We start from the raw sequence: 23,099 nt of genomic DNA, 5'->3' as shown, positions 1-23,099 counted from the left end.
TTTGATTCTCACCACAACCCTGGGAGGTAGATGCCTTTATCCCCCCCCCCCCTTTTTACATTTGAGGAAACTGAGGCAAACAAAGATCAGGTGATTTTCCCAGGGTCACATACACAGTCTGAGGTCAGATTTGATATCAGGTCTTCTTGATGCCAGGTCCAACCCTCTATCCATCATATCCTCTAGCTGTTATAGTTAGGAACTGAGAGCTTTCTATTTTGGTGGTGGACCAGCTACAGTTTGCCTTCCATTCTTAGAGACTTTGAGGATCCAAGGTTCACTTTAGAGGGCTAAGTGAAAGATTCAACTAAAACTGACTAGAGTTTTATGTAAAGTAGACTCAGAAAGTTCTCTCTGCAGTCTATATTTAGGAATAAATTCCAACCTGCTATTTTGGATTTTTAATTTCTCTGTTACATAGGCAACTCTCAGAATCTTAGCAGTCATCTAGTCTAGCCTCCCACTTTTTTTAAATCTATGGTGAGAGGAGCTACTTTTTTCCCCCCTTAATGCCTTGAAATATCAGAGGAAGTTCTCACAGTGAGGTTATTCAACATGATGGGGAGGATGGTAAAACATTGATGGATAGGCTCTATTCCTTCTTGGTAATCTTAGTCAATTGAACAGAGCTCAAAGTGATGGCAATTAACTTGAAGAACTATCAGGTAAAGTGTGAAGATTTCCTGGTAAGTCCTGGTCTAATGATAGAGAACCTCTGATTTAATCAAAGTTCTTATTTTATAGTTGAAGAAAACAGGCCCAAAGTAAGTGTCTAGCTCAAGGTAACACCATTATTCAGTGACAGAACTACAGTTATAGTCTGACTTCAAGGAATTTAATTATGGTTTGACCAAATTAGTTATTTATTTTGTTTGCCATTTTTAGGTGAAATATTTGTTTGTGTGACAAACACTAGAAGTTAATAGTAAATACATCCCATTTCATGAGTTGAGTTGGGTGTGGTTTCTTAGTGTGTTGATGAACATAAAACATTTGTTTCATAATTTTATATCTTCCCTGAGGCAACTGCCTCCTAAGGTGCTTTGAAATATAAGAGTAAAATTTAAATTACTAGTGGGCACATGTCCAGAAGCTACCATTTAAGACAAGATACTGATCACAATACATCCTACCCTTACTGCATAAGTCATGTATACTTCCAAAAATTCTTCCTTTTAAAAATTTTTAAACAGCAATTCAAATGGTTTTCTTTTATTTTCAGACTGACACAACATATAACCCACCTTATGATATTTAAAAGTAAAACTTCATTACATTATTTGCTGCTGGTATATTTGGTGTCATTCTGTATATTTCAGCCTGTTTTCATCTTGTGATGTTTTAAAATCTTTGAGAGTGGTTCTTCAAGAGATGAGTGTTTATTTATCTCCATCCATCTATTCATATTTGCCAAGCAAATAGATGCTAATTTTCATAACAAGTATTATTTTGCTTATGAATTTATTTTTAGCATTTTAACATTACTCGACTGATTTTTTTAAACATTTTATATTAAATTAAAATCACCAATTGAGAAACCTTCTCTTCTAATGCTTTTCTTTTTATTTTCTTGAAGTTATGAAACTGTATTCTTTTAGGATTTGAACTTTTACAAACACCACTATATCATTCTGCTTAAACTGGCCTCTGGAGGCTGTGTTTTCTCCTCTGTTTAAGACAAACTCCCCCCACCCCCAAAGCCTTAACATTGGAATCTCTAATTAGTTGAAATCTTCAGAGGTGAGTTATACCAATCATAAATTGCATGATTTGTTGCATGAACTTCAATAAGGAATTGAGTCTTGACTCCATTTTTTCAAACTTCCAAAAAGAAAATCTTTTCTTTTTTTCTTCTCATGAATAGATGTCGATTGAGGACCTTCACCTTGGAGTTGTCTGGGATTTGGGCTTTTGGATCTATTTAATCTTTGACTCATTCTTACTAAAAGTGAATCAGGGCTTCCAGCTTGCAGTTCAGTAACGAAAGCTGAGCTTTACTGCTCCACTCCATAACAGAAACCCCACACCTCTGGTCATAAATACCTCCTGTCCCTTGGTTTATCAGGAATCATTGCTCCTTATCCTTTTATGTTTAAGGTCATTTTTCCAATCCTCTCTCCTTTTTTCTTCAAGGATCCAAACGCTTCTGATCACAACTAATTCAGTTTTCTAAAATATTCTTGTTTTCTCTATAACCACCCACTTTGACCTTTGTCTTATAGGGATGTAAAGCTTTCAAGTCAGGAAAGACAGTAGTTGCTTTTCTACCAGGGCCAACTGTTGAGGGGAAGAGAATTCAGTTCCATGACAGCTCATATGCCAGCTAGTGATGTGGTATTGCCAGCATGCCTGAGTTTTTTCAGATATGCTTTGGCATGCCAAGCCCCTGTGAACATGTTATGTTCCCTTTCATGTGTGGGACCATGAGAACAAACTCTCATGGAGTTGGCATTGGGGACAAAGTACTGATTGAATTATCCTCTCAGAGGGTAAACATGTGAGCTATTTAGACGTAGCCAGAATGTATCTGGAATATACTCCATATTAGCATTTGATTTACTCTTGGCATGTAGTGTCCTTTCATTCTATGTGAATGAAAATTAGTTGTTTTGTGAATCAGCGATTCTTTTTGGAATTAGCTGTGACCGAAATCTTTAGGGAAAGGGGGTGGGGAGTGGGGGGAAAAGAGGCTTTCATTTTTCCAAAACAGTTCCTGTGGCAGGTGCAGAGGGTGAGTAATGCACACACCTAAACTCTGTAACTTAGCCAATGAAAAAGAACCTCGTCCTGACTGTTTCCTACGTCCTGTAGTATGGTTTCTCTCTCTGTCAAGGGCTCACTGAGCAACCAAACCCAGCTTCCAGGTGTGGTATTCCACAGCCCTTCTGTAATTTGTGATCATAGAAACAGAATGTTCCTCCTCTTATTTCTTCCCTGCCAACAGTTTCTGGGTGGGTGAATGTCAGTTGTTGGAGTTATTTTTAAAGAGGAGAGGTGAGGCTTGTCGTGCAAGGCTAGAAAGAGGGCGTTTGTTTGCAGAGCATAGCTGACATCAAAGTGTAGATTACTGCCTAGTGGCTAGGCACTTGTCCTATAACAGGTAATGTTTAACGTGCCAGTCCCAAAGATCACAAGCAACAGCAGCAGCTTACGTCCGGGGATAAAGGATTACTCTAGTTCCATCCTGTGAAAGATTGATCTGCTGCTGCCTATGTCTTTTAAAATATATGGGTCTAAATCTATATGAACACATCTTGCTGCCTCGCTTTTTGGAGCCTGTGACTGGGCTTTGAAGTGTGGAAAGTTTTATCATAAAAAACTTGCAACCTCTGCTCTGGGGAGTGCTTGGCTAAGCAATCGCTTTCCGCTTCTTTTCACAGGATAATATAAATGTTTTTCTGAAAGCTTGTGAAAAGATTGGATTGAAGGAAGCTCAGCTTTTCCATCCTGGGGATCTACAGGATTTATCGAATCGAGTCACGGTCAAGTAAGTTTCACCTGTTGGATATCTTAAAAAAAACAAAACAAAACTATGGAGCTGTACTGTTTTCATATTCATTTAAGTGAGAAGGCTTATGGAAAATACGTAGAAAAGGAAAAATTTCCTTTTTATGGTGTTTCAATGAGGAAATTTCTAAAAGTGTAAAGTGGGCTGAGGTGAAATGTAGTTGATAGAGGATGTGTGTTCTGTGTTGCAGAAATTTTAATCTGTACAGTAAATGAATTTGCTTGTTAATATTTTTATTCTTATGTAACAATTTTTTTTAAAAAAGATGAAGACAGCCATTACAATCATAAAGAAATTTGATTTTTCTATATTTAAAACAATCATAAAATGGAATTAAATAATTGCTTTGTTCACACCCCCTTTTCCTTATTCAAAGACTACTTTCACTAAAAGAAGAACTGGATAGTGATAAGGGATATATATATGTGTATATGTATATATATTTTTACTATTTGTATTGCTAAAATATATAGGACTAACATGGAGGCTCCTGAATCTTGTGATTTTTAAATAAATAGTTAATTTATTATTTTAGAAAAATTGGAAAAGAAAATGAAAGTAAGAAGTGGTGTTGGATATTTGCATTTTAAATTGTTCTTTTTGCTGTGGAAATAATAATGTCATTTAAAGTTTTCGAAGGAAATCTGGCTAACTTTATTTTTGTGAGATTCAGAAAGCATATTCTACATGTCTTGCTCCCACAAAATCAATAATTAAGTACTTCCTAAAACACATGACAGGAAACAGTTTTTTACCGAATTATCTTGCTTTTTAATAGTAACTGTTTTCTTGCTGTCATGATTCTTAAGTGTGATATAGGTAGGGCTAAGTAATTTACAAAGGTCAAGTAGAAGAAAATAGAAAACTGTTCTAAGAGAAGAAAATGAAAGATCATTTCATATCAGGCTCTAGAAATCCAACATATATGGTTTTAATTGCTAATGAACTCACCTGTTGTGGAGGATTGCTTGTGTTTTGTTCATTGTCTTACACTACTCACCCTGCACCCCCTGTGTTATTGTGTACTAGCAAAAGGATAAAAATATATACATTGAAAAACATTTTGTGTTTCATTCTCAATTGGAAAGGTGAGGGGTTGGAGTAGGAGGGAGAGAAGGCAGATTTTTTCTGATTGAAAAAATATAATTCAAAATAAGAAAGTTGTTTTGACAGGTTCTAATTTGGGGGACTTGGTGATATGTAAAATGCAAACTATTCACTTCTCTGCTTTGCAAGGTCATGTTTATTTTGATGGACATTAAACATTTTGATGCATTTGCTCTAATCAAAACATTGTTTTGTAAGACCTATCTGATGGGCAAGAAACTTCAGTTTTGAGAATTCTTTTTTATTTTTTTAAAATCTAGTCTTTTCTTGATTGAGGATAAACATAGTTCCCTGAAAAAAATTATAGTTTAGTTTGCCACTTTGAAACTACAGTGTTTGGGCTGGTCATGAACATGGCAAAACTTGTCTCTTGACTCTTAATTTTAAAAAAATGCTTAATAAAAGCTTGCCTAGGTTCCATTTTATAAGATTTTATGGACAAATTGTTAAGTAAAGCCAGCATCTTGGCTCTGAATTGAGTGAAATTCAATTACTAACAAAGTGAAACTGGAAGGTCACATGCAAACACACACACACACACACACACACACGCACACACACGTAGTTGTAATTGTAGTGAGAAATATGCTGAACAACTTGTTTCAGTACAAACCACAAGTCCATAAACCAAGGTGTGTCTTGGTAGCAGCGCTATAATAAAATGACTAATGAGTGGAAACCTTCATTATACCTGAGAGCCCTTCCTGTGTTAATCCCATTTCCTCTTGATCATGGAGAAAAAGGAATAATTCTGGACCTTCCAAGATGGAGGCTAGAACTATAGGAAATGAAAAAGCTTTTTTGACTGTCTGTTCAGCTTTTAATTCACATGGTTTTCAAATGTTGATCAGAACTTTCTTATGCTACTTTTAAAAGATCTGGTAGGTTAAAGGAAAGTCTATCTATGCTTACCAAATAATTTGGATTTATTTAATTTTTAATAAGTATATAATTTGCTTTTAGTGTATATATGATATCTCCTGCTAGTCCACAAAAAATATTTCTTTTCTATTTGTTAGTTTGATACAATACAAACAGATTATATTTTCTATGGAATCCTGGCACCAACTGACATTCTATTTAAGGTGGGTGAGAATTGAGGGTAATTGCCAAATTTACTTTTCCTAGGGGAAATTTTAGAGTGAGAATTACTTATTATTTTTTCCTCTTGGCAACAAAATAGAGAGGAAAAAAAGATTAGTGTTTCTTTTCCTGGAATTTTAAACTCAAAACTGATTTAAAAATACTTTTTAGCTATTTAAAACACTTTAAAAATCAGCAATTCTCTTATATGAAAACAAATTTATAGTTTTACAAATACTGATGTGTATTTTGGGTCAGAGTTGATCCTTTGGAATTTTTATAGCAGTGAGCAGAGGATTGTCCTCTAAATACTTTTGACCATGTTGTTCTGCATAAAAATTGAGTAAAAAACCAATAATGTTTATCTCATTTTAAAATGGGCATATCAGAGTGTTATAGATCTCAGGCTTGCAAGGACTTCTGAGTACAACTCGTCTGAACCCATTATTTTACAGGTGAGAAAGCTATTGTTGCTTAGTTGGTTTGTGGTTGGGTCTGACTCTTAATGACCCCATTTAGGGTTTTCATGGCAAAGATAATGGAGTAGTCTACCATTTTCTTTTTCATGCCATTTTACAGATGAAGAAACTGAGGCAAATAGGGTTAAGTGACTTGCCCAAGGTCATACAGCTATTAAGGTTTTGAGGTCAGATTTGGACTCAGGAAGATAATAACATAACAATAGTTAACAAAGGAATGGACAATATTTATATTTTATGTTGGGCATTGGTAACTGCATTTTAAGAAAGGGGACCAGTGTAAACATATGATTCATATGCTGGTGCTCAGGGAGGGGAGAGAAGTCTCAGGAATTGTGTATTTGTTATGTGTTCAGGGTCAGTCATATGAAGACAAATAGGAGGATTAGGAATTAATAGAATAACTTAATCCAGATTTTGAAAAAAGGAGTTGTTCTTCCTTTGCTTCAGTTTCGGTTTTAAAGGTTAGTCCACAATAAAACCTGTATATAACTAGCCATATAGAACTAATTTCAGAAAAAGAACACCTGTTAGCTCATTCGTATTAGCTGTTTACATTCCTATAGTTAAGTCCAATTACTTGATTTTTTATTGAGATCTCCTCCAATAAGGAAATAGTAGTTATCTGAATTTCCTATTCATGTTATGATTTCATGTATTATAGGGATTTTGGTTTTTTCCAGCTTTGAATATATGATTCTATGACAAACAGTATTATGTGTTTATTAAGCTACATGGGCATTTTTGAATGCAGGGGTCACATACAGAAAACATGGTCTTCATTGGTACAGAGTGAAGCTCCGTCTATACTCTCCTAAATGCAAAAAGACAGCTTCGAAAAGAAAGATAATTGCTGTGACATTGTGGTTAGCAACAAAAGGTACTGCTAGGGGAAGGAACGAGTTAGGATGCTCAAGAAGAGTTGATCGTTTCTCATGGCATACAACTAGCAAGAAAGATGCAGGGCAGACTGGGAAAAGAAAGCTAAGAGACTGAGATGAAAGGGTGAAATGTAGGAAATCTAAAGGGAAAGACTTTATATCTTTTAAATGTCCATGCAGACTATACACACAGATACATACATATATATGTATATAGCCTACTAATATATACACACATACATACACATATACACATAAACACACACATACGTGTGTGTGTGTTCATGTTGTCTCACCCATTTGATTATAAGCTCCTTCAGGGCAGGGACTTTTTGCCTGTTTTTGCATCTCTAATGATTAGCACAGTGTAACAAATACGTATTGGGTGAACGATTGATTGATTGACTATATTTCAATTTTGGTGCCTACTTTCTGGCTGACAATAAACCCCCTTCCCCCAAACCCAACAGTCCCTCTGCTTTTTACTATCTTTCTCCCCCTCTCTCAGTCCTGTGGTTTTCAGGACTATTTATATTTAAGACCATTTTTTTCTCACAATGTGACTGTAGAAAAAGGAATGTATATTGAAACTAATTTGCTGTATTATATTCTACCAGAGAGAGAAAAGGTTACCCAAATTCCAGTATTGATTTATTCCTCCATTTTTATGGAATCTAAAAATTCACACATACAGTATAGATTTTGCAAAAATAATTATGATGTTGAAAGTATTGTGATGCATATAAAAGATTCTAGTAGTGGTTGGAGAATGAAAACAGTAAGAATCTGTATGTTGTCAGCTGCCAATTCCACAGGAACAGCAAGAGTTAGAAGAGAGAAATCTTTGTTAATATTTCTTCTCCCTCACCATGTGAAAATAATGGTTTGGTGTGATTTTGGCTTTTCTCTAAAGTTCAAAAAAATGTTTCTTGATTTCATAGAATAACATTGTCATTACTTTGGGAGCAAAATTTCCAGATGACATAGTTTTTCAAATAGCATGACAAATTGGGGTTGAGGTGAGTGGATTTGTGTGTATTCATTATTCCTATGGATGTAAATTTACCTGCATTAAGTTTCTCATTTGACACCTTATTTTCCAATCTAACTTTTGAAAAATCGCATACTTCTTTTTTTGGAGAGAGTTACCCCATAACTGAACCTTCTTTATGAGCTAGGTTCTTTCCAGTTCTTTGAATCTCACTGATATCCAAATTTGGCACTGTAACCTGAGTCTAGTGACTTCCAGCTGTCAATACTGTTACTATTTTAAAATGTTGAACACCTCCTACCAAGTGGTTAGGAAAGAATAAAACAAAAAGGGATTTTACTGGACTATGTTCAATCAGCTGCCTAAATCATTCCATGGAGTAGTTAGGGAGAGGAGCCACATTAACCCTTTTAGGACACTGTTTTAGTGCATTTGGCAGGGCAGTTAGTACTTAACAGTAGTTCTCATCAGAGATTATATATACATCCTTTATAAGGGAATTTCTTATTACCACAAATCTATTGGCCACTAAAAACTGTGTTGAGGTGTGGCCCTATGTAGCATCCATATAGGTAAAATTTCAAAGATGTTACAGTGTATCCCAGATTTTATTTTATTCCCTATTCATCTCTCTTTCTTATCATTTCTCCTTTAGTGTCTGGTTTCTTTCCAGCTCCTACCATCTCTCTGGGTCTCTGATTCTTATTCATCCAAACTTAGTTGTCCTTCATCCCATTCCTTGAAACTTTTAAATAACTTGGCTAGAAGAGCTAACATCTTAGACTGAATTAGGAAATTGGAAAATAATGATGTGATGAATTAAAGCTGATAACATTTTTATGTTAATGGGGCTGCCAAAAGAGTGACTAATACTGGCAATTTTATATACCCTGAAAGACACGGGGGAGAGATTTGTCTGGAGAGGTCTTTAGATGTCCTTTAAGTCATAGCATGTAAGGGCCATGTCCTCTGCTACCGTTGTGTGATTGACCATTCCAGGCACCAAAACTTCTTAAGTACGTGCCTAATAATGAAAACGTTATTTACCATTAGCAATTAACCCGCGATCAGGTTTTGGTTTCAGTAGTATGAAATTCTCTTTTGTCTGAACAGCTTCATTAAATTATTGGAGATTTTAAACTTGGGCTTCTCAGTTTCAGGCTTAGTCTGTGGAATCCCATCTCTTTGGTTACCTCAGAGGTCTTCTACTTGAAGATAGTTGGTAAGGAGGAACTCACTACTCTTTGAAGCTATTCATTGAATTTTTTTTTTTTTATAAAACTTCATTTCTTAGGAATTTTTTCCCCTTATTATATTGAATTTTGAATTGACTTTATGGCAGAATCAACTATATGGTTTGTGGTGGCCAGCATATTCACTTGTGAATAACAAGTCAATCTGAAGAGTGATAATGCTTATGATGCTAAAGAAGAAAATAGAGCAGTATAGATAGTAAAGTGCCTGCCTCCATTTATGAGTTGAACTTTATTTATAAGGTCTCTTCTAGCTCTAAGTTCTATGATTAAAAACAATATTGATAAGAAGTGGGCCAGGGACAGATCTTTATATATTAATAGCTAACATTTATAAAGCATTTTAAGGTTTTCACAGTTCTTTAAAATATGTTGACTCATTAGATCCACTAAATTTAGATTTATATCCATTAAATACAATGTTTCCCTAAAGGGTGGAAACCAATCCTTTGGTTTCATTCATAAAACCAATTCTTGTAAAACTGTGTTTTTACTTAACCCACATCTCTCCATTTTATCCATAATAATGAGAGACTTTAATAGAATTTCAGCATCCTGAAAGTCCAAGCCATACCTGAAAAATTTATTTCCCCAGGAATGTAACTGATAAATGGTCAAGCAGCCTTTGCTTTGAAGACTATCTAAACCCTGTCTAAACCCTTTGCTGAAACTGATAGGCTGTGTTAGTAGCATTTCTTGATCTATTTATTTATTGACCCTATCTACAAAGGAAATAGGATGTGTAGCTTGATTTAGATTGCAGACAACATTAAAATTATTCAGAAACCTGATAACTAATTAGAGGACAGTTTTTAAAATGAACATAGCCTTCATCTGAAGACTGAATTTAAGGAGTTTACACTAACTGCTTATTAATAATTAATAGATTTGGGGAGATTTGTAGATCCCCCTTTATTTTCTTTTTTCAAGACCTCAGTCTCTGAAAGTCAAGTTAAAATTCTTTTTCTGACCCAACCCAGACCTATAAGGAATCTCTAATCTCAGGTGAATTCTATTCAATCATGCTTGGGTGGAGACAGATCTTTTTTCTAGATAGCCCAAAGCTGGGGGTGGTCTGATATAAAGAGAGTTTCTCTGTCCAAGGAAAACATTTTGTCACTTTCAGCCCCTCATTTTAATATAACTCACCTCCCATGGTGTTATCCAATCAGAGTTGATTGCCACCCCTCAGGAACACCTACTCTTTGAAGGGTATATAAGCTGTGAACCCACTGCCATGATTGTCTTTGGTTTAAGAGAAATGGGCAAATGACCATTAAAAAAAATAACATGATGGTCTTATTAATAAAATGATTAGATTACCAAGAAACTATGTCTTTTGAACCTTTTTCAGTTGCTGCACTTAGACTGCCTTGTAGTCTGTAGAGCAGGCACTGAATAGGTTATTCTGGGTGTGGTGAAAGATGAACTTGTTTGTCCAGTCCCCCTGAAAACCCACAGGATGCTTGTTTGTGATTATGGGCTATGGGTAGGAATCTGTTCCATAGCTAGAGATCAAAATGAAGTTATCTTAGTATTCCTGAAATGTGACAACATGTGACTGATCTCATTAAGACAAGTAGGGATGGGGAGACAGGATTAGAAGCTAACAAATTTGGTCCTTTGGTCTTTGTTTACCTTTAGCTTTCTTAATCCTACCACTTATTTACCATGATATAATATTTATTTTTTCTTCATATGCAGTGTTATTACAGAGGTGAATAGTAACTAAATATGAATCATATGATCTTGGATCTCTCTCTAGGACAGAAGTGTTAAATATGCATCCCACAATGCTCCTGAATGTGACCCAAATCAGATTAAAATGGAATTGAGAAATATTTAGCAAAATATATAAATGAAAATACAATAAAATATAGGTAAAATTACATTTTTTAAAACTGTTAATATGTGGTCTGCAGGGGTCCTTTTGTACAGATTAGTGGCCCCTGTTTTCTATTTGAGTTTGATGTCACTGTTTTAGGGGAAGCAGGGTTAGACAGGCTAGTTGAAAAAGAAGTGAAGATTCTAGTGGATTGTAAACTCATCTTGGGTCAGCAGGCTGTCACCACTCCAATATCTATGCTAAGAAAATCTCAAATGGGGTCAGCAGTGTGATATGGCAGCCATGAAAACTAATGCAGTGGAGATAATGAGGTTACAGGTGGAAAGATAGTACCCAAGATTAGGAGGAATGATAGTCTTGCTTTGGTCAGATCACATCTGGACTTTTGTGTTCATTCTTGGTTTCATATTTTAGTAGACCGTTGACTTTCTGGAGTGTCTGGGGATATACCACCAAGATGATAAAGGGCAACAAGTTCATGTAATAGGAAGATCAGTTGAATGGAGAAGAGGAGGAGACTTGGGGATTTATTATATGTCTGAGTATTTGAAGAGTGTTTGATGTTAGGCTTGATGTTAGGAATGTTAGGAATATTTTCCTGATGATTAGAAATGGACCAAAGTGTCATGAACCATCTTGGGGGAGGAAGTAGGTTCCTTCTCACTGAAAGTTTTTGAGCAACTGTCCAATATGTTGGAGAGGTATTGTATTATTATGTATGGATTGGACTATATGATCTCTGAGGTCTCTTCTGGGTTCTGAGATTTTGTCACGGGTCTGCTTTAGGATGGAATTGTAAGTGCTAGCATTTTGGATTTCTAATGTATGACACAACTTTGGCATTCATCAGGACATTGAGCAATAAATGAATACTTTCTAGGTTGTCTGACTCTAGCATATCTAATTTATAATACTTGGAAATTCTGTTTTCAAAAGCAACATTTATGGTAAGAAAACAAATCATGAATAATTGAAATACTTGGCAGGACAGACAGAGCAGAAGACAGGATACCCCAACAAGCACTGCAGCTTAATACTCTTAAGAGAATGAACTTCCTCATTCTTCAGTTGATAAACGGTCAAAGGATATGAACAGGCAATTTTCAGAGGAGGAAAAAATGAAGGCTCTCTATAGTCACATGAAATCTAAATCACTATTGATTAGAGAAATGCAAATTTAAACAACTCACACCTATCAGATTGGCTAACGTGACAGAAAAGGAAAATGATAAATGCTGGAGAAGATGTGGGAAAACTAGAACACTAATGCATTGTTGCTGGAATTGTGAACTGATCCCAACCATTCTGCAAAGCAATTTGGAACTATGCCCAAAGGGCTAGAAAATTGTGTAAAACCTTTGATGCAACAATATCACTACTGGTTTATATCCCAAAGAAATCATAAAAAAGTGAAAAGGACCCACACCATACAGAAATATTTATAGCAGTGCCTTTCGTGGTGGCAAAGAATTACAAATTGTGGGGATGCCCATCATTTAGGGAATGACTGACTGAACAAGTTGTGGCATATGAATGTCATGGAATACTGTTGTTCTAAGAAATGATGAGTAGGTGGATGTCAGAAAAACCTAGACTTACATGAACTGATGCTGAGTGAAGTGAGCAGAGCCAGGAGAACCTAGCAACATGGTGTGATGATCAACTTTGGTAGACAACTCTTCTCAACAGTACAGTGATGTGAGATAATTCCAAAAGACTTGTAATGAAAAATGCTATCCACATGCACAGAAAAAGCTATGAGGCTGAATGCCGATCAAAGCATGTTATTTTCTCACTATTTTGTTTGTGTTTTTTCTTTCTCAGTATCAGATACTTACTAGCTTGGTGACCCTGGGCAAGTCACTGAACCTCTTTTTGCCTCAGTTTCCTCAACTGTCAAATGGAGAAAATAATAGCATGTATCTCACAGGGCTGTTGTGAGGATTCAAATAAGTATTTGTAAATTCTTTTGCACATCATAGTTGCTTAATAAGTGTTTATTCCCTTCCTTTCCTTTAACTATAGATGAGGCCTTCTTAATTATTAAAGTCCAGTGGACATACTTTTACTTGATTAAGAATTATTTCAAATTAGTTGCAAGTATGTACTTGAAACAGATAGAACAAAAATACCTTAAGTTAGACCTGCCAGTATTTCAGGCTGGATTTCCTCTCATTTATTCAGAAATAATAAGAGTGAGTGGGTTTAATCAGGAAAGTGTCCTGGAAAAGTTAAAAGTTTGAACCATGTTTTAAAAGGTGGGTTAAAACACTTTGTAAAATGATTATTTCCAAGTCTTCTTCTCTTACAACTCATAATTCTTGCCGTTTGGGAGTGCGGAGTACATATAGTAAAGGAATGATTTAAGTCTGGTATTTTATTTGTATCTTACTTATCTTAGCAAAATGGGTGATATTGTATGTAAAACAATGTAAAGTTCACGTATTAAGAATGATAATTCTCTGTGTAGGCAGTAAAACGTAGCTACAACTTGGAACTGCTGGTTTGTCAGAAGCAACCACTTGGAATTTTAGTGAATTCTTTATACTGTTAACCTTGTTAACCAGTTTAAATTTCATTTATTTATTCTTTGATCAGACAGAGTTTTTATATTGGAAAAGTTGAAGAAAGTTTTAGATATTTTCATAGGAAAATGACTGTCATTATTGTTTCTCCTTCTCCCCCTGCCCCCCATCCCACCAAAAGAAAAATTCGAGCTCAAAATATGTGAAGAGCTGTGTGAATATTTAAGAAATTCTAAACAGAAAATGAGCGGATCATTAGGTAGCAAAATATGATGGATGTTAAGTGGAGGCCTAATTGCCCATCCATTCTAGATTTTTCAAGACAATCTTGATTTAAGGAAAAGAAAGTGACACTGAAAAGAAAGAGGACTCTCCTTTGTCAGTCTAAGTTATTTCTAGTAATTGGGTAATTTAGGGGATCAGAGACGATACAGGAAAAGGCAAGAGTATCAGCAGCATCTAGAATAAAAAACTGGATTGTAAGCCCTATGTTTGAATACTAATTATTATCTACTAGGTTACTGTAAGGCTTTGGATAAGTCATTTCAACTCCTGGGATCTCAGTTTCAACATAAGTATAGTGGGAGATTGAACTAGTTGATTTCTAAAGATACTACTTTTAGATACTTTTTTTTTCCACTGAAAAGAGAAAACGGTGGAAGTGAGCTCTTAAAAGAATTTCCTAAAGTTATTAAATAAGCAATATAGCATTGGAGGGAGCATAGCAACAAGTTCATAAATAGGTCCGATTTCTCCCAGAGGTCAGCTGCTTGTATGGTACTCTCACTCTTGGCCTCTTATTACCACATCATGGAATTCTCTGGGGAAAAAAAAAATTCATGGTATCTATTACCTATTGACTTTTCTTAAACAAAACAAACTACCGTATTTAAAAATCACAGCCACTTAAAGTAATCTGAAACTCTCTCAGCAGTTAAGAGTAAGCTACTTAATTGAAAAAATGATTTTTTTCCTCTATCCTCCTCACCCCCAGGAGGAATGACAAGATGACATGGGAACCTAAAGAAAAATAATTTGACTTTTCTTTTGGCCCATATGAATGTACATTCTGCAGGATTTATATTGTCCCCTTTTGGAGAACCTAGGAAGAAAAGCAAATTCTAACTTCGCCTTAATGACTACAGATTATAAATTCTATTATGTCAGTATTAAAATCCTTAAATGAGGAAGATTTTGAAAATAATCAAAAGCGATTTGCTTCGGCCTAAGTTTTAGTTTCTTTAGTGTTCTCTCTCTCTAGCCTGTTAAGAATAGGTATGTTCAGTATGACTGGGCATTTTACTTGGTTTTCATGAGTTCCTAATGCATGGTGACTCCTTTTTGTCATCAGGTTTTGACGGAGGGGGTAAGGAGAAGGTGAACTATGACCTCTAATATTTCCAACTTTAAAAATCACAGAATGGAACAGTTATAGAATCTGCAATGTTTTAAGTATATGTGCATCAAGTTTGAGTCCATTATTTTATCAACTTTGGTGGAATTTCCAGTCATTTTTTCCTGAAATAATATATGGGATGAATTCTCTAAAATGAATGCCTTCTCTTCCATTAAAAGCAGAATAACGCAACTCTTAACAACAAAAGAACTACAGCAGCAGCTTTCCTTATCAGGCAACGTTGGATGGTAGATAAGGTGGCTGACCTTGGAGTCTGGAAGACCTTTCCTTGCCCTGTGCCTCCAGCAATTTCTAGGTGTGAGACCATAGGCACCTTGCTTAGCTGCTCTCGGAGCCTCAGTTTTCAAATATATAAAATATATAGTTCCTCTTCTATGGTTTTCTCATATATAAAATAAGGATAATAATACCTACCTCATGCAATTGTTATGAGACTGTTAGTACAATGTTAATAATATTTACATAGTCCTTACTATGTTCCAGGAATTGTGCTAAATACTTTACAAATTTTATCTCCTTTGATCCTCACAACAGCCTTGGGGGATAGGTTCTATTAGTAACCCTATTTTACGGATGAGAAAACTTAGAGGTTAAAGTGACTTGGCCAAGATCACGCTGTTAGTAAGTGAGGTCGGATTTGAACTCAGGTCTCCCTGATTCCAGGCTCATGCTTTATCCACATTATCTCTCTGGTGTTTTCTTTCTGTATTTAAATATGCAGGAAGGTTGCTTTTGTGAAATTATTTACGAAGAGTCCATCAGCAGACATTTGCCAAGTGTTTCCTGTGTGCCAGGCATTGTGCTACATGGTAGGGATATACAAAGAAAGGCAGATAACAAAAACATCCCTCCCCCACAAAATATCCCCAAAACAACAGCTGGTACCTACCCTCAAGGAACATAGATTCTAATGGAGGAGACTACTTATAGATAATCAGGAAAGTACAAAATATATACAGAGTAGATGTGTATCTACTGACAGAGGAAGTCATTAGTAGGTGGGGGTGGGGGAACACAGGCTTCCTGGAAAAGAGGTATCACTTTTAGTTTAGGCAGAATCAAATGTTCTTTATCCAGAACCCTATCTGAGTTACTATTCATACTGTAGAAAAGTATCTCTTGAGTCTTCTCATCTATATCTGTTGTAACTCAGATTATGGCCCAAGGAATCTGAATGAGAATACGGACCATCTCTGGGTTCAAGAGGCTTTTGGGGTTTTGTTTTAGTAGACAAAAGATAACAACCATAGAAAACAGAAAGGCCTATTTAGAAGTTATGAGAGTAAAATCTCTCTATTATAATATTTCAACTGCAAATGCTCCACAAAGAAAATAAAAAAATTTAGTTGTTTTTTAGTCATGTCTGACTCTCCATGAATCCATCTGAGGTTTTCTTGTCAAAGGCACTGGAGTGGTTTGCCATTTTCTTCTCCAACTCATTTTACAGACGAGGAAATTGAGGCCAAAAGGGTTGAGTAACTTTCCCAGGGTTACATAACTAGTGAGTATCTGAGGCCTGATTTGGACCCAGGTCTTTCTGACTACAGACCCATCCCTCTATCCACTATACTACCTAGTTTTAGATACTAAATCTATTGAGTAGAAGGCTGATCAGTCACATTGATTATTAGCTGAACTTCCACTTTCTGAAAGTTTAAGGTTAGAAAGTGATGATTACTGTTATCCTATTATCATTCCAAGAATCTGCAATTAAGTGAAATGACTTACTTGTTCAGAATTATAAGGGTGGAGATTTATCAGAGCTTAAAATTCCCCTAGACCCCCTTCACTGTTAGTGCTTTCTCCTTATTGATTATTTCGTCCATCCTGTACATACTCTGTTTGTACATGGTTGGTTGCATGTTGCATCCTCTGTCAGAGATGGTTTTTTTTTCCTTTCTTTGTATACCCAGTGCTTAGCACAGTGTCTGACATAGTAAGGACTGAATAAATGCTTGTCAACTGACAACATGTGTCTCATATTTATCCTGTGTTCACTTGCCACCTATTTGAGACTGACGGACACAGGCAGTTTCTGTTGATTGATTTAATATGCTTTTTTGAAATTTTGCATGTCAGTCTCCTGGGTTGAACTGCAGCAGGAGAGGGATTTTCTATTTGTATTTTCTATTTGTTTGTATTTCCCTCAAAGAGCCTAATGTAATGTTTTGCACATGGTGGATGCAGCAGGTTAACAGAACACTAAGATAAGATTTGAGAGTGTTGCTGGACATCTTGTCATTTAAGGGAACTGTCTTTATGTGGGAGTCTAATTATGTCTGCCTTATGAATGTAAAACTCATAAGCTTTTTCTCTAAATGTCAAACGGTTGCTACACATTTTTACTGCAGAGGAAAGCTTCAATTCAAAATGGAAGCCTGTAACAAATATCTTTGAAATTAACCAGCTGCAGATGATCTGATTTAATTACGTATTTTTTTAAATTTAAAGAAGACCATCTAGTCAGTTGGGGAAAAACAGCTGCTTTCACTTAGCCATTACTGGTTTAACAGAGTCTGATTTTACATGCTTTTTGAACTATTTAGAGTTAAGGCACTAAAAAAATCTAAAATATATCCTAGAAGAACAATTAAATATTGAATTGTCTCATTGCACTATTAATGTACTGATGGTAGTCAAATGAATACAGTGCTTGATGTTATTTTAAATGAAGTGGTGAGCAGAAAAAAAACAAACAAACCTCCCAACTTGCTAGTTTGTCATTTTATTTTATTTTTGGTTTACCAAGATCTGGGAATAATTATGAGAAGAGTCAATGTATTTGTGTAAACAAGTTGGCAGATACTTCAGTAACAAATTCCTTCTCCTTAGTGTACTTATAAGGGAAGTGTGTTGGGGAGAGGGCATTTTGCTTTATCTTTTACCAAATTTTAATTATAACAAGGTGGTGTGTTCTATAAATAAAGCATAGGTGTCTATCAATGCAGAGTATAGGCATCTCTACTCTAATCTCACATCTGAAATCTTAAGAGAGCAAAATGTTTCCTTATGGGTATGCAATTGAATCCATATTTAGTTAAGGGAAGAGTAGGCGAGGAGTGGACCCCTGAATTCTTCTAGGTTGATGATCTCTCCTCTCACTAAAATATCTAAATATACTGATCCTTGAACAAAAATTAACAGTTCACATTTTTGTAGAACTTTATGGTTTAGATAGTAAAAATATCGTTTTCCCCATTTAAAGATGAGGAAATTGACACTCAGTTAAGGCTGCCATTTGCCTCAATCATCTGACTTAGCTAGGGCTTTATCCAAGGGCGTCTTACTCCAAATACACTGGATCATGATATCTTCTAATGAACAAAGCCTAATGACATAGGCTTTTATTTTTTTGTTCCCCTTCCCTCCACTAATATGAATTAAACTTAGTCAAGAGTTTGAATGGCAAATTTCTTTACTCAATCATTAAAAGCGTAGTTACAGAGAATGAGGTTGGTACTTAAAATTGATCTCTGCTAGCAGTCCAGGTATAGGTTTTATACTGAGATAGTATGGTTCTGGTAAGGAGGGGTGATGGGGGTGCTGCTGCAGGGAAACATGGTGATTTATCTCACTTGCAGATATTAAAATTTAAAAATATATTTTTTTGACCTAACTTGTGATTTCACCAGTGAAGGGATCTCCTGGAGTAACTTTCTCAGCTAGTCCACATGGGCAGTTTTTCTTAGAATTTAGAAATTTTCCTGATTAACTGAGATGTTAAGTGGCTTGCTCCAGCTCATTCATCCAATATGCATCAGAGAGAGGATGGGAACCCATGTTTTTCTGGTTTTGAGGCCGACTCTATATCCAGTAGGCCATGCAGTCTCTTTTCAAATTTAATTTTTAGAGTCACATGACTGCATTCCAAGAAAGAACTGATAAATAGAAGTATGTATAGAATAATTTTACTTATATATTCTCACTTGTGTTGAATGGTAGCCATCTCTAGGGAGGGGAGAGGGAAGAGAAAAAAGAGAAATTTACACGATAACTTTATTATATTTTTAAAAGGAATAGTAAGTTATACATAAATAGATTTTCAGTTTCGTGTGTAATCATCTTTTTATTATGTTATGGAAATATTTGTTTTATTCCATAAATTAAAAATAAATAAATAAAAAGTCGGTGGCAGCAACCGTATGCTGAGCACTAAACTTATGTTTAGAAGCAAAAGTAAGAGCAGAATCTTTTGTCACAATGATTAGTAATGCTTAACAGGGAAGATGGTATGGGCTTCTTAGTATTTTTTGTTTGGTTTTATTTCCTTAGCTACACTAACAGCAAAAATGGCATATACCTATACTGTTTATACAGAGTCCCTTCCACTACCAAGATGCCGTGAAAGGTGTGACTGGGGCCATGTAAACTATCCAAAGAGCCTCTGGAGTATTGGATCAAGTATGTGACTAGAGTCAGTTATTTCTGATCTTGTCTTTATCATGCCTACTGTGCGGCAGTGGAAGGAAGGCTCGCTCTGCAGTCAAAAGACTTAGATCATATTCTGCTTCTGACACTGCCTGTGTCATTTTTGGAAAGTCTCTTAAGTTTCCCATGACCCCTTCATCTGTGAAATGAGGGGGTTTGGGCAAGATGACCTTTGAGGTCCTTTCTAGCTCTAGTGGTATGATTCTATGACTCTTTTAATTAGTATCATCTTTGTTAGTGTACTTGAGTTTTGTCTTCTACCAGATGACATACCGGGGGCTTGAAATGGTTTTTGAATGAACCAAAGAATGAATCATTGAAATATTCCTCTTGGACTTGTTCTGTTTGAGGTTGAAAGTAAACTTAAAATGTATTATAGGTTTTGCTGACTTTTTTTTGAGTCATGTGTTGTCACTGAAACAGTCATGTGTGGGGTTTGTACAACAAGACCAGCTGCACCCTAAACAAACAAAAAAGTGTCCCACAGATGAATTGGTTTTAGGTCTTGGCTATGTGAGATTGCCTTCTATAGTGTTAACATGGAAAAGACCTTATTTAAAAACCACTCTAATACAAAAAGAATGTTTTACAATTCATGCCTTGTCTAACTTCACAAATGGATATTGACGTTACTGACAGAATTTAATTTTACACTGACTGGCTGAATGAAAACAGTAGCGGTACTTTGGTTTTATATATATCTCTATGGAGATAGAGATATATGCACTTATGCATTAGAAGTAGTATGTTTTTTTTATCACATACATAGGTATGCGTGTATATATATCTATAGTCTATATTGATATGTATAAAACCTATTGCATTTAATTATGTATATATATATATATATATATATTCACTCAAAGTTCCCCTACTATTTTCATCATATTTACAAATATATATACACATACACTTACACATATTCCTACAAGATACTGTTTTCATTCATATATCTATATCTATGTATATATATATATATATATATATATATATATATATCTATGTCTATAAATGCATATTCACAGAAATGCTCCTGGGGTTTTATAACTGTCACATAGATACTTATGAGTGCTTGGCCATGGTAGTACATGTCTGTTCCAGATTTTAGATTACAAAATACGATATTTCTAAACTACATAGGTTTATGCTTTCATAATTTGACTTTGATTTTCAGCATCTTTAATGTGAAATATTTTCTTAAATAATAACAACATTAAATATAATGATATTTAGAAGACTCTTTGCCAGAGTTATAATGCTCTGTTTTGGGAGGTGGAGGTGAGATTTTATTGGTATAGGGAACTTCTAGTAAAGAACTTCTGTCATTGCAGATTATATTCTCTACCATTTATATTATGGAGCACAGAAAGATTAAGTGATTTATCCATGGTCACAGAGCCAAAATGTACCTGTCAGGTTTTCCTGGCTGCAAAGCCAGCTCTTTATATAACTTAACTCTGCCCAAACCCATCTGTGTCAACAAACACATAGAAATTTTTACCATCTTTTGCTTAGGTGCTATTCTAAGAAGTAAATGCTTCTGCTCAGAAAGTTTAAAGTTGAATATTTTGTAATGTGGAGGATAGATAGAACATGAGATTTAGAGTTGAGATGACTGGTTCAAACACTGTTCTTAGACATTTAATAGCTCTGTGACCCTTAGTCTTGGAGCCTCAGTTTTCTTATCTGTAAACTGAAGTAAATATTAGCACCCACTTCCCAGGGTAGTTGTAGTGATTATAGGGTAAGGTATATAGTTAAGTGCTTTGTACACCATGAAGTACTATCTAAATGTTAGCTATTATTATTATATCAGTTAGGAAAAAAATGACACAGAGGCTCATGACTTAAGAAACTGAAGAAACCCCCTTTGTAATATGCAGGTTATAAATAGAGAAAGAGTGATAGATAGTCTGGATACCTGCCCTTTACGGTCTTTAAAAAGAAAAAAGAAACCAGACAGGACTAGTACTACTCTTGGGGTGCCACAAGACGACTTGTAGCAGGTGCTAAGCTTAGAGGCATCAAGTGTTACGATAAATAGCTAGCGTCTAATTCCAGGAAAATGAAACTCTTCTCTAGTTCCCGAAAAGGGCTGAGGCTGATAGACTCATAGGCTCATACATAGAAGGTTAGCAATAGCAGGAATTTAGAGATCATTTGTTCCAACCCCCTAATCCTGAGATAAGGAATCCTACCAGTGGTGGACTGGCTGACATTATACAACTGGTTAATGGCATAGTCAAGACTTGAACTCAGATCCTTTGACACAAAGTTCACAAAGTGCTTGACTCAGGAAGAAAACTTGGTAATGACTCAACCACAGAAACTCTTAGAGGTGGTTAATCACTGCTTTTTAAATAAACGTCATTGAGCTAAATGGTCTTTAAGGTTCCTTCCAACTTCCTAGATCAATGATATAATAACTCCCTTTCAATTAATATGATTTTTATCAGTGTATGAGTTTCATCTTCTCCTACAGCTTTGGAAGTTTCTTAGGGAGTGGTGGGGGTAGACGATGTGTCTTATTCAACTCAGAACACTACACATCCTAGGTAAATAATAAATGTTTGTTGAATGAATGAAAGACTGAATCATAATATTCTCTTACACATGCTCTGTCCAAGGCTGCAAGTCAGGGTAAAATGTTTTACAGAGTTTGCTAACTTTATTTTGAGTCATGCAAAGACTTTTTTTTACTTATTCTGGTCCTTGCTGATTGATCACAGAGTCAAGTGTCACCAATTCACGTGGTGCATTTATATGAATCTTTCATAGTAAAATTGAAGAATCTTCTGGTAAATTGATAGTGACATCAAAACTGAAACAACCGTTGATGCTCCTGACAACTATACAGTTTTTTTTTTAGAAGTATGAACAATATGTACTTAGAAAAAGCAAAATGGTGGACTAAATTCAATCAAGTACAGCAAATTGGTCTTAAATGAAGCATTGCTGTGTTGCCCAGATTACTAAACTCAGATAGTAAACTGAAGTGATAATGTAAACAATAGGTAGACTTTTTATGGTCTCCTCCATGTGGCTTAAAGAGCCTCAAAACATGAAAGGGTTCACCACTATAAGCATTTGTATGTCTACTCTAGGCAGGTTATTCTATTAAATTCTCTGGGAAAGACACTTTAAGAATTCAATACGCATTAATGGCTTAACAACACAGACAGATCAAAGGAGATGAACAAGTTTCCCACTTAAAAAAATGTTTATTTTGTACTATTCTGTACTTGACAAAACATCAATTAACTTGAACAGTTCTTTATGGAAAAATCTAGAAAAGCAGGATGACTTATGAAGCCATGAATCTCTATGACAAACCTTTGACCTTCGAGGTAAACAGTTTTCTAAAGAAGAATTGCCAACTCTCAATAACAGTTCCAAGACCGTTCCAAATAACCAACAAGAAAAAAGCAAATCAAAACAGCACTGAACAAACTGGTAAAGATGAGAAAAACACATATAAAATGTTGGAAAGGCATATTAATACAATGTAGGTAGAGTTGCAGCTGTGACCTCGTCCAACTATTCTCTAACACAATTTAGAATTATACAAGAAAAATCATTAA

The 23,099-nt window shown here is 35.4% G+C and overlaps 1 protein-coding gene across 34 annotated transcripts in view; it reads left to right on the top strand.

The window, feature by feature from the left end:
* Window positions 1-23,099, top strand: part of LMO7 (LIM domain 7) — a 246,962-nt gene that overhangs the window by 131,976 nt on the left and 91,887 nt on the right. For 32 of the 34 annotated variants that reach the window (XM_072622275.1, XM_072622274.1, XM_072622270.1 and 29 more), the window contains one exon: window positions 3,381-3,487. In XM_072622275.1, coding sequence (XP_072478376.1) covers window positions 3,381-3,487 — 107 coding nt within the window. Of the gene's footprint in view, window positions 1-3,003; window positions 3,101-3,380; window positions 3,488-23,099 lie in introns of those variants that run through there. The other 2 variants (XM_072622255.1, XM_072622254.1) reach the window with 2 other exon arrangements.

Source organism: Notamacropus eugenii, chromosome 6, assembly GCF_028372415.1.
Source record: "Notamacropus eugenii isolate mMacEug1 chromosome 6, mMacEug1.pri_v2, whole genome shotgun sequence".
Taxonomy (NCBI): domain Eukaryota; kingdom Metazoa; phylum Chordata; class Mammalia; order Diprotodontia; family Macropodidae; genus Notamacropus; species Notamacropus eugenii.
Note: the sequence above shows the minus strand (reverse complement) of the source record. Positions and strands in the feature narration are given on the sequence as shown.